This window comes from Silurus meridionalis, chromosome 4 (genome assembly GCF_014805685.1).
Source record: "Silurus meridionalis isolate SWU-2019-XX chromosome 4, ASM1480568v1, whole genome shotgun sequence".
In the NCBI taxonomy this organism is placed as follows: Eukaryota; Metazoa; Chordata; class Actinopteri; order Siluriformes; family Siluridae; genus Silurus; species Silurus meridionalis.
In genome coordinates this window covers 16,550,174-16,574,404 of record NC_060887.1, presented here as the reverse complement: position 1 = coordinate 16,574,404, position 24,231 = coordinate 16,550,174, and the positions used below count along the sequence as shown (strand labels likewise).

Below are 24,231 nucleotides of genomic sequence, written 5' to 3'. Positions count from 1 at the left end.
TATTGCATTTGTTTGGCATTTGGCATTACAGACCTATAAAGAGCTCACAATACACACTAGATGGCACTAAAACCGTATTTTGTTGATTCACTTTGTCAGTTGCTATACTGGATCTTACTTGGCAGTCACTTTTGAGCCAGTTTTCTCAGCATGACAGAATACTGTGAAATGCTTACGTGTTTACATGTATATATATATGTGTGTGTGTGTGTGTGTGTGTGTGTGAGTGTGTGTGCGAGAGAGAGAATGTGTGTGTGTGTGTGTGTGTGTGTGTGTGTGTGTGTGTGTGTGTGACTATAAACTTACCCTATATGTTTCATTAGTGAGAGTTTACACCTTACAGTCATGATGATTGCAGGAAATTGTCACACCCTCTGCTTGCATTTGCACTGTGTGATATATGCCTGCAGATAAAACAACAGTAAATGATAAGTACAGCTTGTTTTGTTAATTTAAAGCCTATTCTATGCATATATAAGTCATAAAGTTTCTGCGTGAAAAGCATTTTAAGGTTTAGAATTAAAGCATTAAGAAAATAATTGATTAGGCTCATGGTCCTTTAGTGTTTAAAGAAGTAGTCCTAGTCAAATATTAGTAATAAAGCTGTTCTTACATAGGCCAACAAAGCTGAGCAGTATATTTACAATTTGAGTGTAATGTTGAATCAAAAAACTAAACTTTTCTGCTTAAAAGTGGACTATCATTTAAGTTTATGTTGAAAGCAACTCATTTTGCAGTTGACTTAAACAATGAAACACAAAGTTAATCCAAAACTTACGAGGTGTACAAGGATTAAAGTCATCAAAACAATTACCAAGTAAAGTCCAAACACATGTAGACCTGCACTGCTCTCCAGCCTTTACTTTTCCTTACATGGTCCAACTTTTAAACAGTGTTTTAGAAAAAGTAGCGGATATTCATGTGAGCCCTGGCTGGGGAATCCCATGTTTGCTAAGTTTATACAGTATAATACCATGAGATTGACTCACTTTACGATTTACTGATTCATGTCATTGACCCAGGCTTTTTAATTTCGCACCCGACATTCAGTTTCATATCATGTCATAAAATCACCTGCTTTCTTGTGGCAGCAGAGAAACATTTGCATGATAAAGGCATATCACATTCACAATCCAGCTCAAGTGCCACACAGCTTATTATATTTATTATATACTTATACTATCAATATAATATAGAAAACAGCTATGAATCCACATAAATATATTTAAGCTTGTGCAGTTTTCTATAGATGGGGTTTGTGAACTCTGACTCGCACGTGCTCTGACTGTCCAATTAAAGAATGTGAAAATGCCGACTTGATCGGATCGCCTTCCAGGAGGCTTTGGAGTGTCCAAATCGCAATATGATTGGCAACAGCTTCAAGCAACATGGAGTTTATGATAAAAATGTTTGCAGGTGCTGACTGTGAAGGCCTTATGTCATGACAGATACCTTTGACCTCAGCAACACAGTGTGCAATCTGATTTTCAGAGAAACTCCAACATATAGACACTCAGCAGCGCACACAAGAGAAACGCCATTTAATGAAGAGAATAGACTATTGGTAAAAAATTTTAACACTTATACATGGACAAAAACTATATTAAAACATTAACAGTGATTCTGATAGGCCTTTCCTGGCTCTGACAGCCCACCACTGCTATATAGTATATGTGAATAGTATATAATATAATAAATAGTATATAGAATATATATATATATATATATATATATATATATATATATATATATATATATATATATATATATATAGTATATATATTATATATAGTATAATATGTCGTTTATAGTATTATAGTGTTCGAGAATCGGTTCACTTGACTCTCATGAGAGTCGAGTACAGAGAATCGAGTCTTTTGTGAATCGTCCGTCTACTCCGGGTGTTTTAAATGAAGGTTAGCGCGTGTTTTTTTTCTATCGGTTTCCGGACACCGGGAGCTTCACGCGCCTCACACACTCCTCTCACCCCGATAGGACACATCCCATACAGCTGCTGCTCCACCCAACACGGATGTGGTGTGTGTGTCGGAGTGGAGCGACGCTCCAGCAGGCATGCACCGGAGACGCGCTCAAACTTTTCCGACGCGCTCGTGAGTTTGGCGCGAGGACAAAGTCCCGCGTGCGTTAATAAAAAAAACCACACACACGCACTCATACTCGTTTTATCGTCAGAAATGCTCCAAAGATGGCGGTAGCGTCGGCGGCTTCCGGCATGCGCGTGCAGAAAAGTGGCGTTTTGGAAGTGCTGGTGCGGGAGCGATGGCACCGGGTGCTGGCCGAGCTGAGCGACGAGGCGCTCGCGCTGAGCTGCGAGGACGCGGCCGGGAGCGGCGACGTGAACGGCGTGGCAAACGGGTCGCGAACGAGCCCCGACAGTCCCGACACCGGTGCGAGGACCGCCGGGGCAGACTCGCCCGAGCGCGTCCCTGAGGCCATCGCCAACAGGAAGCGGTGCGTAAGGGTCGTGAAGCAGGACGTGGGCGGCCTGGGCATCAGCATCAAAGGTGGGAAGGAAAACAAGATGCCGATACTCATCAGCAAGATCTTCAAGGGGCTAGCCGCAGACCAGACGCACGCGCTTTACGTCGGCGACGCTATACTGTCGGTGAACGGCGTGAACCTGCGCGACGCCACGCACGACGAGGCGGTACAGGGTTTAAAGAGAGCCGGCCGTGTGGTCACGCTGGAAGGTAGGAGGGACACTCGGGAGTTTAACTGGATGAAGGAACTTTATTTCTAAACAAGTTTGGGCTGCGATCTGGATCATTAAATATCTCTCTACTCATTACATAAGTCTGCGATCTGATGTATCCTAAAAAAATATGATTATTTTATATTAATAACACCTACAACTTTTTTTTTTAAACAAATGCTGTATGAGATCACCCACATCAGTACTTTTGTGGAATATTTCTCTGGATGAATGAAATCCTTTTAGGTCACATTTATATCTATATACCAACCTGCTGCAATATCAGTACTGCAATATTACAAGAACTAAATAATGAATGAGCTCTTATGCAGCTTTATCTCGAGTGGCCATGTTGGTTTTTGTTTGCATGAATTTGAGAGTTGATCACCTCATAAGTGTTCCAGCACAGTGATGCACAGTTGCGTCCACAGGAATCCCCAGCTGGTCCAGTTCCTAACAGCTGAGTCAGGTATGACTGAATCCTCTAGCCCTTCATAAAGACAGAACGCAACCTTGTGATGGGAATCGTAATTCAGCTCGTCTATCATTTGGGAAACATGTTGTGACATTGCAGGTGAACTGGCTTGTCAGTTGCGTGTGTTGAATTATGGTTCGTGTATCGAGCACAGAATAGATGAACCCTGGGGCTTAGAGCAGTTACAGCTTATCTGCAACAGATCTTGCAATTGAGAGCATTACAGAAAAACTGCTTGTCGTTTTCGCCGTGATGTGCAGGATAAAAATCTCTCTCATGAAAAGGTGCAATTAGATTCGATTACTTGGACTCAATTGCAACACATGAAATCAGCCTCAGATTGTATTGTTTGCATGGTTGCACTGTGCTTCAGGTGGCTTTCATCTCTATTGGCAGTAAAATGAGGCGATGTCCATCTCTCGCTACTCTGTGATTTAGAGAGGCTTGTATTTGAAATATTTTCTACAGCTGTGTGCAAAACAGTGCAATTAGATCTCCTTGTGAGCTTTTTCAACTTTCAGAAATGTTATCCTTTTTTTGGCGCACGTCAGTGTTCAGTGTATGAAAGGCATGCAGTAACTGAGTTAATCATTTCCACATTGTCAGTCTTTCTGCTGTATTGTTGCGTGTTGACCGCTGTTGGCCTTGAGCTGTGTAACGGTGTGCAGAAAACGGCGTCTCTCCGCACCTGGTCTTGTGGTTCAGTGCGGTTCATTGAACACAGATGCGTCCTGCTCATTGTTTAGTCACAATCTGATCACCAGATTCGTTTACTGTGAGCTTCTGTCTGGTTCTGAGTGATTCATCAGGGAGAGCACTGTTGGGGAAAGTGTACATCAGGGATTGTACACGTATAAACTGAGGACAAAGCTTTCTTTTTTTCGCTTCAGTTTGATTAGTTGCCATGGTGATTACTCTCATATTTGATTGATTGGATGTATGTTTATGTAAACTCGCACTACACGTATGCTTAGGCATGTGATTGACAATGTGCATTCTAGATATTTAAATGTTCTCCTTTATCTCAGAAGTTAGTCAACTCTGATTTTGAAGGCAACCTGTACAAAACTTCTCGCTCTTTAAACCCATGGTCAAAATACACCTAAATAATAACATTATAAAAACCTAAATACACTTAAATCAAAATATTTTTTTTTCATGATTTTTGAGTTTTGATGGAGTAAAAGCAATGCCTCATGCATCAATGACAGCGGCCTGTAAGGAAACAAGAATGAAGTGACGCTTGGAGTAATGCCGGTTACTCGAGTCATTTTTATTTATTTTAGGTAGGTGATAATTATTTTTGTGGAAGGAAGGTTGTTTGGCCAAGCTTGTGTACATTCCTGAATGACAAAAAATATTGCATTGAACAGTTTGAGAGTTTTACTCCAGGTAATATAGAGTTTTAAATTAGAACGGATAGTTTTAGTATAAGTGGCCCAACTGAAATAGTAATGTTCAGTGTTCTTTATATATTATTATTCATCAAATTAGTTTAAATGAAATACTTTTACAATTTCAGAGTTAAAAAAGCATGAAATGTTATGAAGTGTTATCATCTATTTAATATGTTCATGTAAGAAATAGTCCTCTAAAATTGTCCTTTTTGGATGGAAAATTTGCCATATGGTTAAAAGCAAACTGAAAGATTTACCTTGTGGATGCAATAGAACGCAAAAGCATGAGTCGTTCACTGTTTTCTATACTGTGCTCCATAGAACACAGTACACATCACACGCACATAATCATACTCTATCCCAGGGGTATTTGAATGAAATTTATGAAGGTGCAACTACATTAAGAGCCAAAAATATAGAAGAATAATTGTACCCAAAGGATCTGGTCGTTTGAATGAGTGGGTTGTTTTCTGTGAGCAGTGTTTGCACATTGGTTTTGGTGTTTTTCCACACCCAAAAGTTTTGTTCTCTCTTATTTCAATCTCTTTTTTCCCCCTCTCAGTTAGGTTTTGTACCATTATCCACAATCCCAGTGTTGCTGATTTCTCTCTGTAGTGAGGGAAAGAATCTTGGTCTTCAACTGGGCCAGGCACAATGCTCCTTTTGTTACTCTGAGATCCTCTGCATCCAAACACACTATTTGTCAAATTAGCGTTTTCCATTCGGAGCTTGATGAGTGCATTTTCTTCCTGCGCAGACAAAGCCTGCCAAATCAAATCAACAGTAATGACTAGTACCAATTATGAAAAGAACACAAAGTACCGGTTATAGGTACACTTGATGACCAGTGGATTCAGTGTGTCCTCAGCTACAATGCTCTCTATTGTCCGATAAGTAATTACTCTGAGGTTAATCGGACCACAGTCCAGGACTCCTTTCAAGAAAGAAAGCGGAAGAATTGGGGCATGTGGATAGTGGATTCGTGCCTAAAACCTGGCGTTCGAAGTAAATGTTCATCTCTGGTGTTGAGACAAAACATACCACAGACACTGGACCGGTAAAATAGAGCTGTACATTGAAACTCCTGGCACATGCACAGTAATAATAGTAGTGATAGGAGTGTGACGCATTGGCCGCAAGTACTGCTTGATAAAGCTGGAGGATACATTGGATTGGATTTCATTCATTCTGTATGCGATTGCCAGCTAAATGTTTATTGAGTGCGTGTGTTTGAGAGAGAGATGTTTAGCTGTTAGAAGATCGGTCTGTATCATCTGCAAATGGCCAAGCCAGGACAATAGATGTTCAGAGACGAAGAAGAGAATGATGGGAAAGATCTACTAATTGCAGCAGAACTTTCAAAGTATAAAAACCAGCACACACATGATCATACTCTATTCCAGGGGTATTCGAATAAATCATATGAAGGTGCAACTACATTAAAAGCCCCAAAAAATGTCTGAATGGTGAAAAGATTTTAATGCTTAAACATTAGTGTGGTTGTTTTTTTTTTTTTTTTCATAGTGCCATTTTTTTTGTAACCACTTCTGGATCTGTATGTTCACAGCTGTTTAATACTTAACACAATCATTCCTGTTTGTTTGTTTGTTTGTTTTAAACATTTTAAACATGTTTTTGTGTTTTTTAAAAGCTGTTTCGTCACATTACTAATCACTATGATTAAAATAAACGTCTGAAAAGTTCTTTATCATCTGCTCTTAGTAATATGATTTACATTATGCTTGTGATTTCCTGCTACAGAAGCCACAATGGCTTGATCTTTAGCCACTATTTGCCATTTGATTTCCTCTGCTCTTTCATTCATTTCGACAGACATGGCAGGATACCACAGATAAATGAGTGCTGATAGTGAAGGCTTGCTTACTTTCCTCAAGGGAAAGTAGATGTTGACTTTTCCATTTCCCATTAACACTCAACAATTAAAAAAAAAATTGGCCGCTGCATTCTGACTCACATTACAAACTGTTACAAAGGATGTATGAAACAAGTATGTAGATGTTAAAAATGGAATCCAACATAACAGTTTAAGTGATTCATTGATAGGATTATGTTGGCATGTTGTACAGCAATTTAATATTTGTTTGTTTTGTTTTTTGTCACAAAATGACAAGTGATGCATCAGTGACAAAACTGGATTTGCAATTCACAATAACTTAGAACTTTTATTTCTGCACTGCCCACACTGATGTTGATTGATGCATGAAGATATATTATTTATTCTGTAAAATTTCAGCAGCTGAAGCTATTACCATGCTTTATTGCAGTTGTTAGTTTATAGCAATGTAAACAAATGTTAAAAGACCAGATTTTTGCTCGGCTTATCTTTTTGTGCTTGTACTTGATGTGTAATGCAATGACTTTTCGGACATAAAGCCAAAATGGGTGTGCCCTAAACCAGAAGACTTCTGGCCTGGACAGTTTCTCAATTTCTAATTACTTGTGAGCAATGGGCAGGAGTAGTGTTTTTATTTTATTTTTTTAACACAGTTTTTAGATATTGGATATTATTATTAGATTGTTGGATTATAATTAGATATTCGATATTTTCAAACATATTTAGGGTAACGGTTCTTTTTTTTTTTTTTTTTTTAATCTACAGTATATAAATAAAGTAGTAGCCATAATGACTAAGAAAAAAAATATCTCTAAAACTTACTAGAGTGTACCAGGTTTGTATTTAGAATGTATTATTTAGTATAATGTATTGGTATGTACATTTCTCTTTAATTAGCATATTATTCATTTCATATATTCAGTAAAAAGGATCTGAAGCATCATTGGACACCCCATGATGGGATGTCCAGACGTACATCACAGCAGAACATGCTGGTATACAGAAAATTAGTAATTGGCTTTTCCATAGAATTAGACTTAATATACTTTAAAATGCATGCTAATGTAGATCACAGTAATACAGTAGGTATATATTTTCCCACTTAAACACCTGTACATTATATCAAGATGATGTTTTTTAACACATATGTATGAAACTGTACTTTATTTCCTGTTGAAGCACTGAGGAAGTATTGTCCAACTTATCTCTACTTAGGGAGGTAAAACATTTTACCACTGTTTAAAGCTACTATCAGATAAAACCAGTTCTGTTTACTCTGTCCCTATGCTGTTAAGCTTACAGCTTCCCCTCCCACCCTGAGTTTAGTTTGTCTTTTTAACATACTGATCAACAGGTTCTTCAGCCTCAAACGTTTAGACAAACATAAAAAAGCCCTAACAGAAATTAAACCTGTAGCTACTTTGCTAACTGTACAGTCCAGACCTCTGTGCAGAACACATTAGTGCGTGCATTGATGATGTTCTCACTTCCAGCAGTGTGGCTGTGGCCACGGTTTCATGTGGTTCGGGTTTAAGTGCAAGCTTAAAAGCACACAATTTTAGCCTGCACTAGCTGGTTCTTTGTATTTCTCAGTGTGTTTTATTCTGAGAACCGAGTGTGCAGCATTTATGGTTAACTAGGGGAAAATAATGGAATTAGATAAAGAACTGAAAATTTGGTGCAATATGGTTCTTGAACAATTTTGCAGCAATTCTCTGTTTTTTCCTTTCTTTTAATTTTTTTATTTATTTATTTTTTTTAGAAAAACAGCCATCAATGTTGATAATGCTTTGTTTTCTAAAATAAAAAAATAATTAAAAATAACATTTAGAATTACCCAAAAGGTTTAGCAGTCAAAAGCAATAAATATATAACCAAAACAAAAATAATACATTGGTTAAGAGATTGGACTTTGGCTAGGAAGATCATAAGTTCAAATCCCAGCACCAACAAACTCCCACTTCTGGGCATCTGGATAAGCCCCTTAACCCTCAACTGCTCGTTTGTATAATTAAGATAACTGTAAGTTGCTCTGGATAAGGGCATCTGCCAAATGCAATAAATTTAGATTAGCCTCTAATTCTACACTACCAAAGATAAAGCAAATATTAGCACTAGATTATATGATAAACTTTCTTTTCGAAAAGATTTGCCCAGTGTTTTCACTCACTTGCTGAAACAGGAATAATTCACTCAATTAGTTCCCTATTTATTAGTGATAAGTATATGTACTTGTGTAGTGCAGTAAATGCGTGACAGAGCCCCTTTTGCAATTCGGAACATTGTAACTGACATAATAAAAGTATTTATGTTTAGTCTATGATCACCTCTAAGGCATGTCCTATTTATTTATTTATTCATCTATCCATCCCCCGTCCCCTTGTCAACATCAGAATACAAAACGTGTCAATTTGTAAATTATGTAATTTAATAACAATTAAGTATGTAAATTCAAACTGTGAAATTTGTTGTTCTCATCCCAGTGGAAAAGTGTTGAGGCTAATGTTTTCAATAATAAGTGAAACTCCTATTAAATTTTTAATACAGAAAGTGCTGATCATGGAAAGAAAAATATAATGTGGGTTATCGAAAAAACTTACAATCTGAAAAAAATACGATGTGTGGTTCAGAGATATGATCTGAAATAGGAGTGAGTCATTAGATTCCTTTGCATACATCTAATATTCATAATTAGCATTGCCTATGTCTAATTTGTCTATATATATCTGGGTCTACAGCATTAGACACCTTTATACACTGTGACTTGCAGAAATCTATAATGTTACATATATAACATAATTATGAGCGTTTGGTTCAGTGGGTTTTGCACAGGTCAACTCTGCATAAAGAATGCATTGAGCTTTTTGCGTATGCAGTCACACTGACCGTGTTAGAATTACTTCAACTATGTCATTTAAAAGTTCCACTGCCTCGCCTGTGATAAAAAAACAGTTTAATCACTCATTGGGGGCACGTTTGCTGCTCTCCCCAGCTGTCAGTTCTTGATCATTTTCTTGAATGGGCTTGGTAAATGTAAACTCATGTCACTAAGTCCCATTTGTGGCAGTGAGGAAAGTTGTTTGCTTTGTCAAAACCTACTTATTGACTCTAAAGTCATTAGACTGTATATAAAGGACATGTGCTCATAAGAGTGCTCTGGAATCCCTAAAACATTGTCCATTTAAAATGTATGAATAAAAAAATTGTTAAAATGTTAAGTTATTACCTCAAGCAAAAAAACAAAACAAAAAAACCCCTTTATATTACTACTGTTTCCTTTCATGACAAAATTTTTAAATTTCTCCTTTTTTTTGCTGTTTATAAGATAATAAGGAGTTGTGCCCTGGTGTTTGAATAAATCTCTGTGGTCTAAAGGTTTTTATCTTATATTATGGATTAGACCATGCCTAGCCTCCTTTTTTATAAATACACCTCATATATTTCCAGAAATGTCTTCTACCCATATCAAAATGCAAAATCTGCAAACCTCAATGCTCGCAATACAGCAATGTCTCATAGAGCTGTGTGCCAAGTGATTATTTTTATTTTATAACTTTTCATTCCCTGCGTATTTTTGATTCTTTTCTGTAAAAGTTAGGATGCTCCCCTCAGGTGTTGATCCTGGTTTAGAGTCTTTTTATAACTTCGGGCGTTTGTTACTCCTCAGGCCTTTTGATAGAAACCTTTCTTATCGCTCAGCCATTTATCCGAAACCTGACATTAATGGATATATAAAGCACATGGAGATTTACATTCCAGGCTTGAAACCGGATTGAACTCAGATGAGGCATGCGTCACATGTTGTAAGCGATTGTGTCAGGCTGTGATCGCTTAATATCACACCGGTGCTTTGTTATACAAAGTAAAGACAGAACCAATCAATGCTGTTCTCTTTTTTTCTATTCCTTCACAGTAAAGTACATGAGAGAAGCCACGCCGTATGTGAAAAAGGGGTCTCCGGTGGCAGAGATCGGATGGGAGACGCCTCCACCAGAATCTCCTCGACCTGGCAACCCCCACTGTGAGGTTCCTCCCAGCCCGCCTTCACTGTCACCGCAGGGGGACTGCAGATTCATCCCGCTGAAAATGTGCTACGTCTCGTGGGCTATGTCCACCCCTGATCCTGAAAACAGGTAAATGCAAATGGCATTTAGAAACACCATCAATTTAGAAAACTGGTATCAATCTTGTAATGTTTCAAGGTGGGGTTGAAGCCTGATGCTTTCATACAGTCAAAGTGAAACTGTAAGTTGTATTAGGTTTGATTCAAAGCGTCAAAGTTTTGAGCTTGATCATATGATCCATATTTCTGCTAGTTGTAGTTTTCAAAGTGGATCAGCATCGATAAGCGAATCTTTCCTCAGTATCTTTGTGCCGCTGTGTCAATATTAACAATATGCTGTAATTACTGTCAAGGTGAATATATGATTACTGACTGCAGGCCGACTTGCAACTCTTATCTTTACTTTTATCTCTCTTCCACCCACAAAAGTAAACTGAACAAAGTAGTCATGTGTTCATATTTCAAAGTCAGCCATCACCACACTGACCGTAATGGAGAACAGCTTCAAAGTTTGACACCATTTGCAGTCGGCTCAGGGATCACGACTGCTACTTTCTGCCCAGTAGACTGTACAACCACAGTCACCAAAACATGTTTTGATTTCAGTGACGTGTTTGTTAGGAAAATGTACCTTGTGGTATTTTCGGATCGACCCGAAGGTGCACAGGAAGTCTGGAAGGAAGTGATGTTCCACAGCTGAGCTGATTAAAAAGATCTTTCTGTTACAGCAGTATTTCTCACCTATTGTGGGGGGAAAAAGCTTCTCACCGCAAGATTCCATTCTCATAGTCAGCTACTTCTGTAATCATTCATAGCATCTCTAACTCTTTTATTACAATTGACACATAGTTCAGTGCTGTGACACATTCTAACCCTATAGTCGCATTGGTCTGGAAACCATCCAGCTTATATAAAACACAATTGAGAATACTGTATTTCTGTTTCCCATACCCAGTGTCCTGGGTTCAATCCTGAGGTCGTCTTACTTTGTTTCGTCTTACTCATGTGGGTTTTCCTTCAGGTTTATTCAGTTTCCGCCCTAGCAAACACTTGCCTTTAGGTGTGTGAATGTGTGCACTAATAGTGCTCTCTGGTAGCTGACAGCTTAATTAGTGTGTGTTTCTGTAACCTGGATTAGGTTAACTAAATATGAATATATGAACCATACTGCCCTGAATGAGTGTACTTCCTTATAGTAATGGATAAAAAAAAGAACTTTTTCCCCACCAAACTATGCCATCCATCTTCCTCTCATTGCAAATGACAGCAGGCCCTACCACACTCATCCTGTCTTATTTTAGTGTACTCATTTATGTAGCTCCATCCCAAGACTGACAGTACATCTATCAACATTCTTGCCTGGATGCATCATTGCTGTGACAAGACCCTCCTCCTTTTACAGGTTACATGAGCATTGCTATAAAACATTTTGGCATCAGACCCATCTGGAATAATACAGCTTGAACATGACCTACTTGTTGTCACCATATGCTTCATCCGAGTTTCTCCTCTTGACGTGTGCCGCGGAGCTGATGTGGAAATTTACACAGCTGTTTTGTGTAGGAGAGATGAATTGGGACAGGAGATGGGACAGGAGGAGTTCTAGCTGACATATTTATCACAGGCGTCCTCTTCCTGCTTGTGTCTGTAGCCCTTGTTTGGTTGGGAAATGGCATGTTTAGAATTCAACTAAAAATAGCTTTGCTTATATTTAAACCCATTGAATATTACTTCAGGGTTTGAGATAATGATGGATAATTTGACTCCCACCCTCATAAAAGTTACACCATCAACTATGGTTTTTCCCCAAGCTTTTTTATCCATGATGTCTGGCTTTTACAAGCCTCTGTCTTATCCTTACTGATCTGTTAGCATTATTGCAGAAAGATGGGATAGAGGTGACTTACATAATTAGATCTGTCTTCTACTCCTTGAACATGTTTTAGCAAAAGCAAACCTCTTCCGCAACCATGAGAGGCATTAAACAAGCATTACCATTGATTGCTGCTGAGAGTTCCCACATCATTGTTGGATGGAAGAGAACTCCTTGGGCCCTGGTCCAAGAGCTGCTCTCAGACAGACAGACGCAAAACACTGTGTTCAGTTTTTTTTGGCTTCTGTTTCCACCCAGCTTCCCAACTCTCCATCTTAATAAATCAGAACTATTTTTAACCAGCATTGGACAGCTGGAAATGATAATGCAGCTTGTAGGAGGTTAACCAACCAAGTGAGATATAATGTATGAGTAAGGCATGGATCATTGTATGCCTCTGATTTTACTGCATATCACGAATAGACTAATACCTCGGTGTTCTTTTAAGCAGAAGTAAACTTTAATGTTCAGTGTCCAGTTTGCAAAGTCTTGCTAAGTTTTTAAGCAATATGTTCACTTGTAGATATGTGTGAATATATATTTATATGAATGCATTTTCAACTAGAGTAGTGTTTAACACCTGCTGCCCTGGTTGAAACAGTGGGAGGAAACCTGGCAAACCATGTGGAGACTTTTCAGTGTTTTTTCTTTTGATTTTTTTTTTTTTTTTTACATTGTTGTGGTACCAACACATTGGTGGTAAATGTATAAACATGTATTAGTTTTATCCATTGCCCACACACACTTTTTAGACATTGCAATTTTCATAATGCAATAAGTACTAAAACTTGCACCACACATGTTGCAAAGTTTGTAGAGACCTGACCGTCACAGCTATATGTTTGTATTCATCATACTGTTGTAACATTAACATGCTGTAACTTTACAATCTCCCCTGACTGGAACTGAGGCACAAACCTGTTCCAGCATGACAGTGAAAAAAAAAGAAAAATCACCTGCACAAAGCTGTGCTCCTCAACCTCATTGAACCTGGGGATGAACTGGAACACTGAGTGCTCTCTAGCCCCCAAAACCAGTGTCTGCTCTCACACTCTTGTGTGTTCTCTTGTGGTTGAATGATCTCCCCAGTCCAACTCAGCAAAAGCAAGTGGAAAACCTACCCAGAAAAGTGAAGGTTATTATAATAGGAAAATGTGTCCATTTGAATAGATCATATTGCTCAGAAAACAGTGAAGAATGCAAATAGTTGCCACACATGATGTAGACCTCTCCATGATTTGGTTCACGCAAACCCCAGGCCATTTTTCTCTGATTTCTGGAACACTCCCGGACTCGAAATCGGAAATAATGTGCCTAATATAACTTTTTTTCATTCTTCATTTTAAATGTAAACACTAGAAGCATCTATTCAGTGTGTGTTAATGAACTGAAAAGTAAAAATGGTCACACTGCACATGTAATAAACATATAGTGAGCGAACAGGTGCAGTGGTAGGCTGTGTTTCATATCCTTTTTGTTCTTCAGGCATTTAGAGCTACACTCTCCCGACGCAAAGCACACAGTGGTGTTGCGGTGTTCGGACTCCAGCTCAGCTCAAGTGTGGTTCGAGTCCATGCAGTCTGCTACCTATAACCTCATGATGAAAGTGACGTCTGAGCTCAGCGCAGCTGGCAGGAACGGAATCGGGGCGAGTCATGAGATACGCCACCTCGGCTGGCTGGCAGAGAAGGTTAGTGTTTGCATTGTGTGCAAAGAGATTCTAGATATGTGAAGGAGAATAGCCTTCTATTCATAGCAGTCAGTTTTTGACAGTTCTATACATTCTATTATGTGGACCCTCTGTTAGGGCTGTGCAGAGCAGCTAACAGTCAGGGACAGCTAACAGTTTCATATATTGATGTGATTTAAAGCTGTTTTGATTGTGTACAGTGGGATTCGTTTCAGTCCACATAGTTTGAGTTTAATTGCAAAAAATTAAAAATAAAATGCTGCTTTTAATGAGTAAGGGGATCTGTGTCCTTCGCCGTGACTGATGTTAAAACATAAAGAAGAGAGAAATTAATAGAAATTAACACACAAGAAGTAAATTAGTTTGTGGGTTATGCTTTGATAGGAAAAAGGTACAATTTTACCCCTAAAAAAACCCAAACTGAAGGTTTTTGTGAGGGGGAAAAAAATATAAGAAAACTGCACCAGTACTGCATTTTGATGTGCTTATTAGAAGTCTCCTAGCTTTTCTTTAACTCGTATCCCACTGGCTTTTACAGATTACAGACAGAGTTTGACTCATCAGTATGAATCAGGAATGTAGTGTTCTAGAGAAATAGGCAAAGTTCAAAACCCTGATTGAAACTTATTGGCTGCATTCTACAAAGCTGTAGGGAGAAAATGCAAAATTTATGCGATGTCATGTAAATGTTGTGGTGTTTTGCTGGGACAGTGCTTGGTTTTGAATAGACTCTGCATGGACAAGAAAATCAGATCATTCACTATTTATTGATCATAGTCAAAATCACGTGCTTTCTTTCTTCTATGGCACTGTGGACGCACAGCTTTCTGTCATTCTCAGCAGTCTGTTTTAACCGCAGTGTGCGGCAAGTTTGGCTCCATTCTTGCCTCCTCTTTTAACTCTTAACTGTGGCCTGACCGAGGTAGTTAATATAATGCTAGGGTCTTCAGCATGTTCTAAGCAGACTGGCTAACCACCTCTCCTCTCACTCCATTTTAATGAGCTCCTTCTTACCATCTCTTATTACCCAGCTGTCAGGCTCTTGATGAATAAATATAAGGGAAGAAAAGTCTCCAGTGCGTCAAGGGCCTGAAGACTGTAACCTAGTTGCCTTTGCAACTTGTGTGTGCGCGTGTGACCCTGCCAGCGTCTCTTTTTAGCTTTGCTGTGTGAAGAGCGCACTGGTGATTTGTGGTGATTTGAGCAGGCCATGCTGTGTCAGGCCATTTTTCAAAGCATTAAATTGTGCTCATGGATTTTTCCCCCCATTTGCACCAGACCAAGTTTCATTCTGTGCCCCAAGCATTTACAGCGACGCTGGTGAACTTTTTTATTCCCAGGGCAGTGGGTGATGTTTCACCTTTATTTTTTTGATAGGGTGAGTCATTCACTGTCTTTGCAATCCTGTATATTTACTGTTGGTACCATGCGTGTTCTTTTAAATGTGTCATTAGACAAGCATTTAGAGAAATAATTTACTCATCATAGCGGCCATGAAAAAGAACGATCACAGTCTGTGGCTTCACTTTGTTGGAAAATGAGTAGTGGCACATCTGGTGATTCGCCTCGAGCTGTTCTGACTCAGAATCACTGTTAGGATCTCTCACTCATGAATGAATCAATCACATTACGTTCATATTTCATATTAAATATCCATCTAGTGTGCACTGCTATGTAGTGTCCAGGGCTGTCAGGAACCACCACATCCCTGGCTTTGAGAAACTGTTATAGAATAGTCGTTGTAAGCATCAGGCTGATTTAAAAAAAAAAAAAGCATAAATCCAGCAGAGATTCTTCCACCAGACGTTTTGTGGCACCATTTTTTTTGTCCAAATGACAGATGAGTGAAATAATGAATCATTCCCATCAATGTGGCTGTGTTTGTGTTTCAGACGGAGAGTGAGAGGCCACGCTGGAAGCCGGTGGTGGTCGCGGTGACGGACAAAGACTTGATGCTCTATGACAGCATGATGCGTCTGAAGGAGAACTGGCCGAACCCAGCACACACATATCCTCTACTTTCAACACGGTATTACACACACAAACACACACATGAAATATTCTGCAAGATTTCCTATATGGAAGCACACATCACCATAATTCCCCAAGAACAGACATGCAGCCAAACAGATTTCACTAGAACAGTTCAGATTTTGTTTGTCCAGTGGCATCACTCACTTTCTTACACACTTTATCCAGAAGTACAGACTCACCCATAAAATAGATTAAAACAGATTTTATTCATAAGCTATGGGGAAGTGCAAGTTTAGCGATACATTGGCTTGAAAAAAAAAATGTTGGGATTGCTTAAGGCCAGTTGCTAACAATACATTTGTATGTCTGTGTTTTTGATGTCGTGATTATAGGTCTTAAATTTCACTCTTAATGGTCTTAAAAAGGTCTTAAATATTAACTGTGACTTGGTGAAACCTACAGAAATCCTGCCTGTAGTTAAAATCCAAAACATGTTATATTAAATGTTATGTAATATGGAGTTGATAGTCTGTTATTCAACATTTATTATTTGTGAAATTAAAAGATTCTGAACATCGCACAGTCAGAAACCAAACAGTTTTTGCCTTGTGTCAAAATTAACTTTCAAACTGCCTCATTATTTTAATCATGTTTAAAAGTGTTGGCCTTACTGAGCTGTAACTGTAAATTTCACTACTTTGAGATTTGCTAGCTGGAATGTCCCATATCTCAAAATAGCTCTTCACCCAGATAGAACCTGGTAATACTAAGACCACATGGTTTTTTTGAGTCCATCTAGCCTTAAATAACCTGAACCTAAAGCATCATTGCTTGCTACTCTGAATGAGGAAGTTCCTCTGGACTTGCACTTGTAATAATAGGACAAGAATACAGTAGTGTGACCTATTTACTATTGAGAACTCGAAACAAGAATCTGGATGTGAGGTCGTGGTCACCAAATCATATTTCTGTAATTAAAGATTGATTTTGAAGGACATGAACATGTTCAATAAGTCTAAAGTTAAAATTCCTTACTCTTCGAACTGAATGCATTTCCTCATAGCTTTGCTAAAGTTAGAGGTTAGTGAATGATATGCTTCAAGGAAGAGTTTCAGGGATTTAAGATGGATACTTGGTATGGGTGGAATGAACTGTAAGTGGAACAGTGACAAAGTGGAATATGGTGTTGTATAGGGGGGAGTACAGCAGTATTACATAATATGGTCAGTCACAAAACTTTAACTTTATTTATAACTAAATTATTTTATTTGAATTTTTGATAGAGTATTCGATCTTGTTTTAAGAATTTCATATCACAGCTTTGGAATGCTGGTGAAGAATCAAGTTACATGACTCCCTATTGTATAATACTAAACTAAACCTGATTATATTTTCTAGATTTTTGTTTCTTTTCCTGTTCCACTTCCAGCACTAAGTGTGTGGCCTGTTCCTGGCTGATCTTCTGAATCTTTTATTTATTTATGAATTTTTTTGCCTTTTCTGCCTTTCAGGTTGGTACACTCTGGTCCAGATAGAGGGTCTCCGCAGCCAGGGGGGGAATTATCCTTCGCTACACGCACAGGCACGAGACTGGGCATAGAGACTCATGTATTTCGCGCTGAGACTTGTAAAGACCTGTCACTGTGGACCAGACACATTGTCACTGGCTGCCACACTGCTGCTGAAATGATCAAAGAAGTGACTACCAGTAAGTACAGCCCTGATGGGACGATGCTTCATTCAGTTCTTATATTGTTCGAGGTGAAATAAAAAAAAGTTAAACTTGCCCTTTCAGTGCTGCTCCACCCAGCATTTTGCTGTACATTTCAGATTTTGTGCCTGAGAAACAATTTTCTCAGTTTATTCAGCTCAAATTCAAATCCACATAATGTGCAGGACTCGCTGGAGGATTTACTCCATTCTGCTTGTTAGCAAAGACATGTGGGTTGGGTCATTTTTTTTTTTTTCCTTTAAAGATATACCTCATATTTCAATTATTTGGATTTATAAGTCCAGTTTATCAGCATTGTTGCACAATATATGCATGTTTCTAAAACACTATGTAGTAAAAATGTTTTTTTAAGAAACGATCACATCGACATAAAACTCTGTATCCTATTTAGTGACCTTGAGTGTCTTTTTATTGGCATAAACTACTTGATTTTGTTGGAGTTTATAGAAGAAGTGAAAAAAAGGATTTGATTGGTGGTGTCCTACAGAGACGACCACAGAAATTCCCCAAAGCACGACGGGTCATTTAGTAGCTGGATAACGTGAGTCATTCATATCAAAAACATAAAAGAGAACACAAGTATTTTTAGAGGGGCCGAGTTCCTGTGTGGTCTTAGTCTGGTTGGCAGCGGGTACAGGCCACCGCATTCTGGGAAATAAAGCACTGGAGCAGTCCCTAAGCTCGGAGTGATTAAAAGCATGTGAGACTATGGAGATCATCATAACGTTAGGGTCTTTTTCAACGTGTTTTCTTGTTTTATTTTCCACCTCCTTTTTTAGTAGTTCTTTGAAGAATAAGGGAACAAGAAATATAACACAGCTGCACTTGAAATAGTAAATCTGAAACTAAATTCAGCAACATTTTTCCTACGTTTGCTACAAAAGTAGATTTCAACGCAGGCCTTTAATCATGACTTATCAGTGAGTGACCAAATCAGCAACTTGTGCAGCTGTAACTTTAGTACACAGCGTGCTGCTGCAGTGACTGCTGTACTGTAAAACATACATAAAGTGGTGCCCGGGAGAGGTCACTGAAGTACACTGAACTCATGGTCATGCTCATGGAACCGGTCTGAGATGCACATGGTCAGCAACAATACTCAAATACACAACAATACTGCTGTGGCTTTCAAGTAAAGTTTAATAAGTGGACCCAGGACACATTCACACACCATTCCACCATCTCTACCAACTCTCCAGTTCCAGTGAGACCTTTGTCCCCATTGTAGAATCAGATTCCTCTTCTTGGTTGAGAGAAGTGGAACTTGATGTGATCTGCACTGTGTGCTTTGAGATGTGTTTCTGTTTTTAAAAACATGGTGATGAGAAGATATATGTGTATATCACATCAAGCTCCACTTCTCTCAACCAAGAAGAGGAATTCAATTTACTTCCTGTCATCTAAGACTTCTATGGCTGAAAGTTATGTTTGTCGTTTTTCTTTATTTTTTTTTAAGTTTTTTATCCATATTCCAAACTGAGAGTTTTAGCTCAGTAATCTATTTTGAATGATTTAGTGTTAGTTTTTATGCAAGACTAATTTCTGTTTGCTCAGAGAAAGACCATTAAACTGCTTATACTTTAATCATTTTTGTGACCCAGTCTAAATAATGACTAACTAATATTAAGTTTGGAAGTGTAGCTGGTGCTTTATACACGTCACATGTGCTTGAAAGCACGGTGAAATTCTTCCTTCGTGTATTTACCCATACTGAACAAATTGCATAATGATACATCGTTGATTAGAGGTATTGTGTAACTTGTGTTTATTGTAGAGAGAAGGTATTGAGAAAAATATTAATGTGACACTTATCCTCCACGTACACGCCTTCTACATTATAAGCAGGGTAAAAAAAAACTGCACTTTGTCAACATGAACTTAACTCTAAATAGTGGTTCAGACTTGAACATAACAAATGTCTGGGGCCATAAATTCCTGGCATTACTGCAAAGCTGGGTTATTTAAAAAACCTGCTCCGGCTGGACGAAGGAGATTCCTTTGCTCTGACTGGGGGCTCAGTGGAGTCTCTTTGTGCATGAATGAAAGCAACAGTGTGTGAATCCAGTGTGTGGGAAAGCCACAGTCAACCTTTTAGGTCAGGAGTAAGGTTACAGTATTGTTAAATAGAACGGGATGAATGAGAGTGAAGAACATGAACCTCCATGTCTTTTCAAAAGTTTCCATTTTTCCATCTTAAGCACCGACCACAAAAGAGGCATTTTGATTTATTACACGGAAAATACTATCTCAAGTGTGTAGTAAATAAATCGGCTTGGGAACACCGGGAACCTATTTTTAAACCATACTGAATGTCTTACTGAAGAGCCTTTTAGTTTATAATAACCAAAGAATGCTATTTTTAGCTATTTTAACTTCCATACTTTATATGTAGGTTAAACCTTTTTTAAAAAAAAAAAAAAAAAAAAAAAAAAGGTTTCTCTGCCTTTAAGTCTACTATAAAGTCCAAAACAATAGCTGAAAGGATTTTAGCTGAAGGGCTATACAAGCATCACAATTAGCCGATCAATTCAAAGTGCTTTATATAGTGATATGTAATCTGCTGCTTTACTACTAATGTTAGGTATGATCTCAGGAATCCACTCTGCTAAGGAAGGAATGTTAAGCTTTATATAAAGGTAGAATTGTCACAGGACTGTACACACACAATTGGTCGAAGTTACACAAAAGGGTGTGAGTTTTAGGTATTTGTCTTCTTTACACATAACTGTACACTGTATCTTTAATAGCACAGTGTATTAAAGTGGAATATACAGTAATTTCAATATGATTTGATGTAACATTTAATACTTTCAGTGCTGGATATAAATAGGTTCACACTTGGTGCATTTTGGCAAGAGGAGATTTAAATTGCATTCTGACTGCCTCCAGTAATAAGTTCTTGGCACCTTGTTGATAAAGATGGCCGTCAAACCAGTAGGTTAAACGTATGTTAAATCCCTTTACAGCAAAACGTCCCACACAAGGAAGCTGTCTGGAACGCAGACTCAACGAGAAACATGACCTCGACTTGGCAGGCTAAACGTTTTGAATAAGCGAGTTGAATTCAGGCTACTAATTAATTAACCGCTTTTGTTGTGTTACGACTCGTGACGTTTGAGACACAATTCCTTTTTTTTGCTTCTTGTCATCACAAATGAATTGTCTAATTTCATTAGGAGCCCGACTCTGGTTAAGGCTGATTAAATCCGCGCAAAAATCTGTAAGCCTGAGCCGATGCTGTTCACTGCCTTAACTCAACACTTTTTGGACACTACTATTGGTCCTGAGGATTAGTCACAGCTCAGCCAACAGAAGATATTTCTCTTGCATTGCCCCTAATCTCTGGAATAGTGTTACAGTCCAGACTCAAAGCATTACTGGGTCTATTACCTTTGTCTTTTTTTTTTCTTGAAAACACGGTTGATGATTGGTAGTGAGACACAGAAATATATTAATTATACAATACTGTCGATATGAAGTCAATCGAACACACTAAAACAGATGAACTTAGTTACACTATTATTCTAGATAATATAAAATGTTATTACCATTCGCCACTGTTCTAATCAGTTCCCGAGAACACAGGAAAACGCTAGTTTGTAATTTCAGCATCAGGCTCTGCTAATCTAATAGTAATTCACTTACTTTATTGTTTAGTGTCCATTAGTGGCCCATTTACCACATTTACGTCTAATCAATACAAGTACATCCGATTCAGGTTCCATAATGTCTCTCGCAGAGTCAATATCAACCCTCGTTTTTGCACATTGCCTGTGTCACCACTTGCTTTCATTTAGCATACATGTGGTTTGACCCTTCTGTCTGGTATACTCAATTTGTTTGGTGATCTAGCTCATCAGGCATCTTCCTCCTTAGTTGAGGTTGAAATAGTGAAAGCGGGGGCTAAGCTGCTTCGCTGCATGACCCTTTTATTGTGTCTAAACCCCGTGTTTATATTCAGAACTAACCGAATTCCTAAACGCAAATCAAAAGGAAGTCGATAAAATCGATCATTCTAAGCTTTTAACACTTTTGATAAAAAGACGAGGCAACTGAAGCAGGGGAAAAGTGATGAGACATGATGAGACGGATTGGCTCGTGGTTACCAGAGCTGATCAGTTACTCAGTGTTGTTGCATTATTGCATAGCCCATGCACAATATATCTCGCCTTTTCACTCTGTGACATCAGACATGAGTTGTTTTTTGGTAGCTTCAGCATTTGTGTTTAACAAACATGGAGTTTCCTAAATGCATTACAGTGTTAATTACCAAGTTCTTATTGTAGTATATTGTAGAATTATTACCAAAGAATGACAAGGTCGAAACAAAACCAGAAAATGTTCCTTTACTTTTCTCCCTTTATTTTAAAAGTTAAAACCTCAACTAAGTCTTCAATAAAAACGAAAAAATGTCCGGTCCATGTAGTTTTGCAACTGTAGTAATGGCAAATGTTAAACCCACACTATTTTCCCTAAGAGATCACATCACTCAGCACCTCTTGTGTGATCTTTCCTTAATAATGAGCCACTTGGAAAACACACCTTGTGTTCAGGTCTTTAATGAAGTCTCTCTCCTTGTTTCAGGCTGCATGTATAAGGGTCAGGACTGCAGGCTGGTCATTCACTATGAGCTGGGCTTCTCCGTGCTGCCTGAAGGAGAGCCTCCTCACGGTCATCCTCTATTTAGCTACCCATTTGAGAAACTCCGAATGTCCTCAGATGACGGGGTGCGGATGCTTTATTTGGATTTCGGAGGCAAAGAGGGTGAAATTGTGAGTAAAAGAAACATATTGCCTACTTCTGTAGAAAATATTTGGGGTCAAGTCTGTGTCATTTACCACATGGTTGTTTCATTAGTAACTTCCTTGTGAAGGTCAACGTCTTGTTGTTTGTTTTATTCACAGCAACTGGACCTGCACTCGTGTCCCAAGCCAATTGTCTTCATTCTTCACTCCTTCCTTTCAGCGAAGATCAGCAGACTGGGTTTAGTGAACTGAAATGAACTTCTTTAATGAAACTCTCAAACGAGGACTCGGTTAGTCCCAAAGCAGGGGTTGGTATTTCTAAATGTACGCCCAGGATAAAAGAGAACTGAGAAAAAGAAATCCTTTTTTTGTTTTGTTTTTTAAAGTTATGATCTGACTTGTCTATTTTAGAGTGAAATAGAATCAGTTTTACACACAGTGATTATGCTAAGACACAATGATCAAACTCAGAATGAACACTAACTTGTGATCAGTCGTACACAATGTATTACATATTGCTTTAGAGTTCATCCGATTAAGCAGTATTAAGCACTTAACAGAACGGATAATGAGACTTATCTGTATGAGAAATGTCGAAATAGATCTGTCTTATGATTCTGGCAGCTAATTCTGATTAGAGAATGACCTGTTCTAAACCCTGTAAATTCCTATATATAAATATATATAAAGTTTCGAAGTGTTAAAACGTCTCGTTTCTGTGCGTGGTGCTTTTTGGTTTGAGCCTCTGGGGATTTGAGTCAAAGGACAATCTGAGCATTAATCATCAGCAACATTTCAACAGAGTCCACTGGGTTCGTGAGACTGGCCAGAAGTGACTGGGATTGCCTGCTGTGTCATAAAAAATGATTTCAATTTCACCATTCTGCATGATCAGAAAAACCAATGTGACTAAAACATCACAAAGTGCATCAGTCCTGTTAATTATCTGAAATTTTCCTGTCAATTTCAGGCAGCTTTATCTGTTCTGAATGTTCACTGAAGCTATTTTATAGTCAAACTCTGCTCACTCTAAAAGCCAGTATTGTACATTAGCATGCAGATGACAAACTCAAAGCAGCTTCTGAGTTAAATAGCAGGTTTTGAGGCTCTAGTATGATGACTCTGATTAAACTGTGTATACTGTCACGACAAGAAGACAAAACAGGCCCTTGCTTATGATGTTAGAAAAGGCCGAGTGGAAATGGTACAAGAGTCTCTATTTGCATTGCTTTAGGAAGTATCAGTTTACTCAATTTCCTGTTGTATTTGAGTAAAACTGAACAGTGCCTGTCTACACTCACACATACTTAATGTATGAGGTTTTAGAAAATACACAGGTCCAAAGAAAGCAAGGTTTCAGATGAGAAATACTTCAGAATCAATGATAGTTGTTATTTCAGCAGAAGCTGGCATCACATTTTGTAATCTGATTTAAATATCAGAAACGAGTTGCAGATTGAACACTACCCTGGCCCTCGCTGAATAAATTACAAAATGCAAAATTACAAAATGAATTTTTCGAAACAGTCTTAAAAGAAAGCCAGCTGGTATATAAACCAACACTTGAACTAGAGCAACAGTTTCTGCTCCCACAGCCTGTAAGCTCATCTCGCAATCTGTTTTTGAGAGCTGTTGAAGTTGCCAACACGTTGTACAACTCCCCATTTACCACCAGCCCATTGGGCACCCGGGGAGAGAACAATACGCCTCTGTG

General features: G+C 38.4%; 1 protein-coding gene across 1 annotated transcript; it reads left to right on the top strand.

Annotated features, from left to right (window-relative positions):
• Nucleotides 1–1,863: 1,863 nt before the first annotated feature.
• sntb1 (syntrophin, basic 1) lies at nucleotides 1,864–23,223 on the top strand. The gene is made up of 7 exons (XM_046847820.1): nucleotides 1,864–2,711; nucleotides 10,354–10,573; nucleotides 13,862–14,066; nucleotides 15,959–16,095; nucleotides 17,552–17,748; nucleotides 22,357–22,544; nucleotides 22,677–23,223. The coding sequence occupies exons 1-7, from the start codon at nucleotides 2,207–2,209 to the stop codon at nucleotides 22,767–22,769; spliced, it is 1,545 nt and encodes a 514-aa protein (XP_046703776.1). The 5' UTR covers nucleotides 1,864–2,206; the 3' UTR covers nucleotides 22,770–23,223.
• Nucleotides 23,224–24,231: the final 1,008 nt, after the last annotated feature.

What these genes read in the sequence shown, in the direction of transcription:
- sntb1 (XM_046847820.1), top strand. Translation starts at nt 2,207, where the DNA reads ATGGCGGTAGCGTCGGCGGCTTCCGGCATGCGCGTGCAGAAAAGTGGC. An exon ending in CCGTGTGGTCACGCTGGAAG is followed by an intron (nt 2,712 to 10,353) that starts GTAGGAGGGACA and finishes ATTCCTTCACAG; the next exon opens with TAAAGTACATGAGAGAAGCC. An exon ending in GATCAAAGAAGTGACTACCA is followed by an intron (nt 17,749 to 22,356) that starts GTAAGTACAGCC and finishes TCCTTGTTTCAG; the next exon opens with GCTGCATGTATAAGGGTCAG.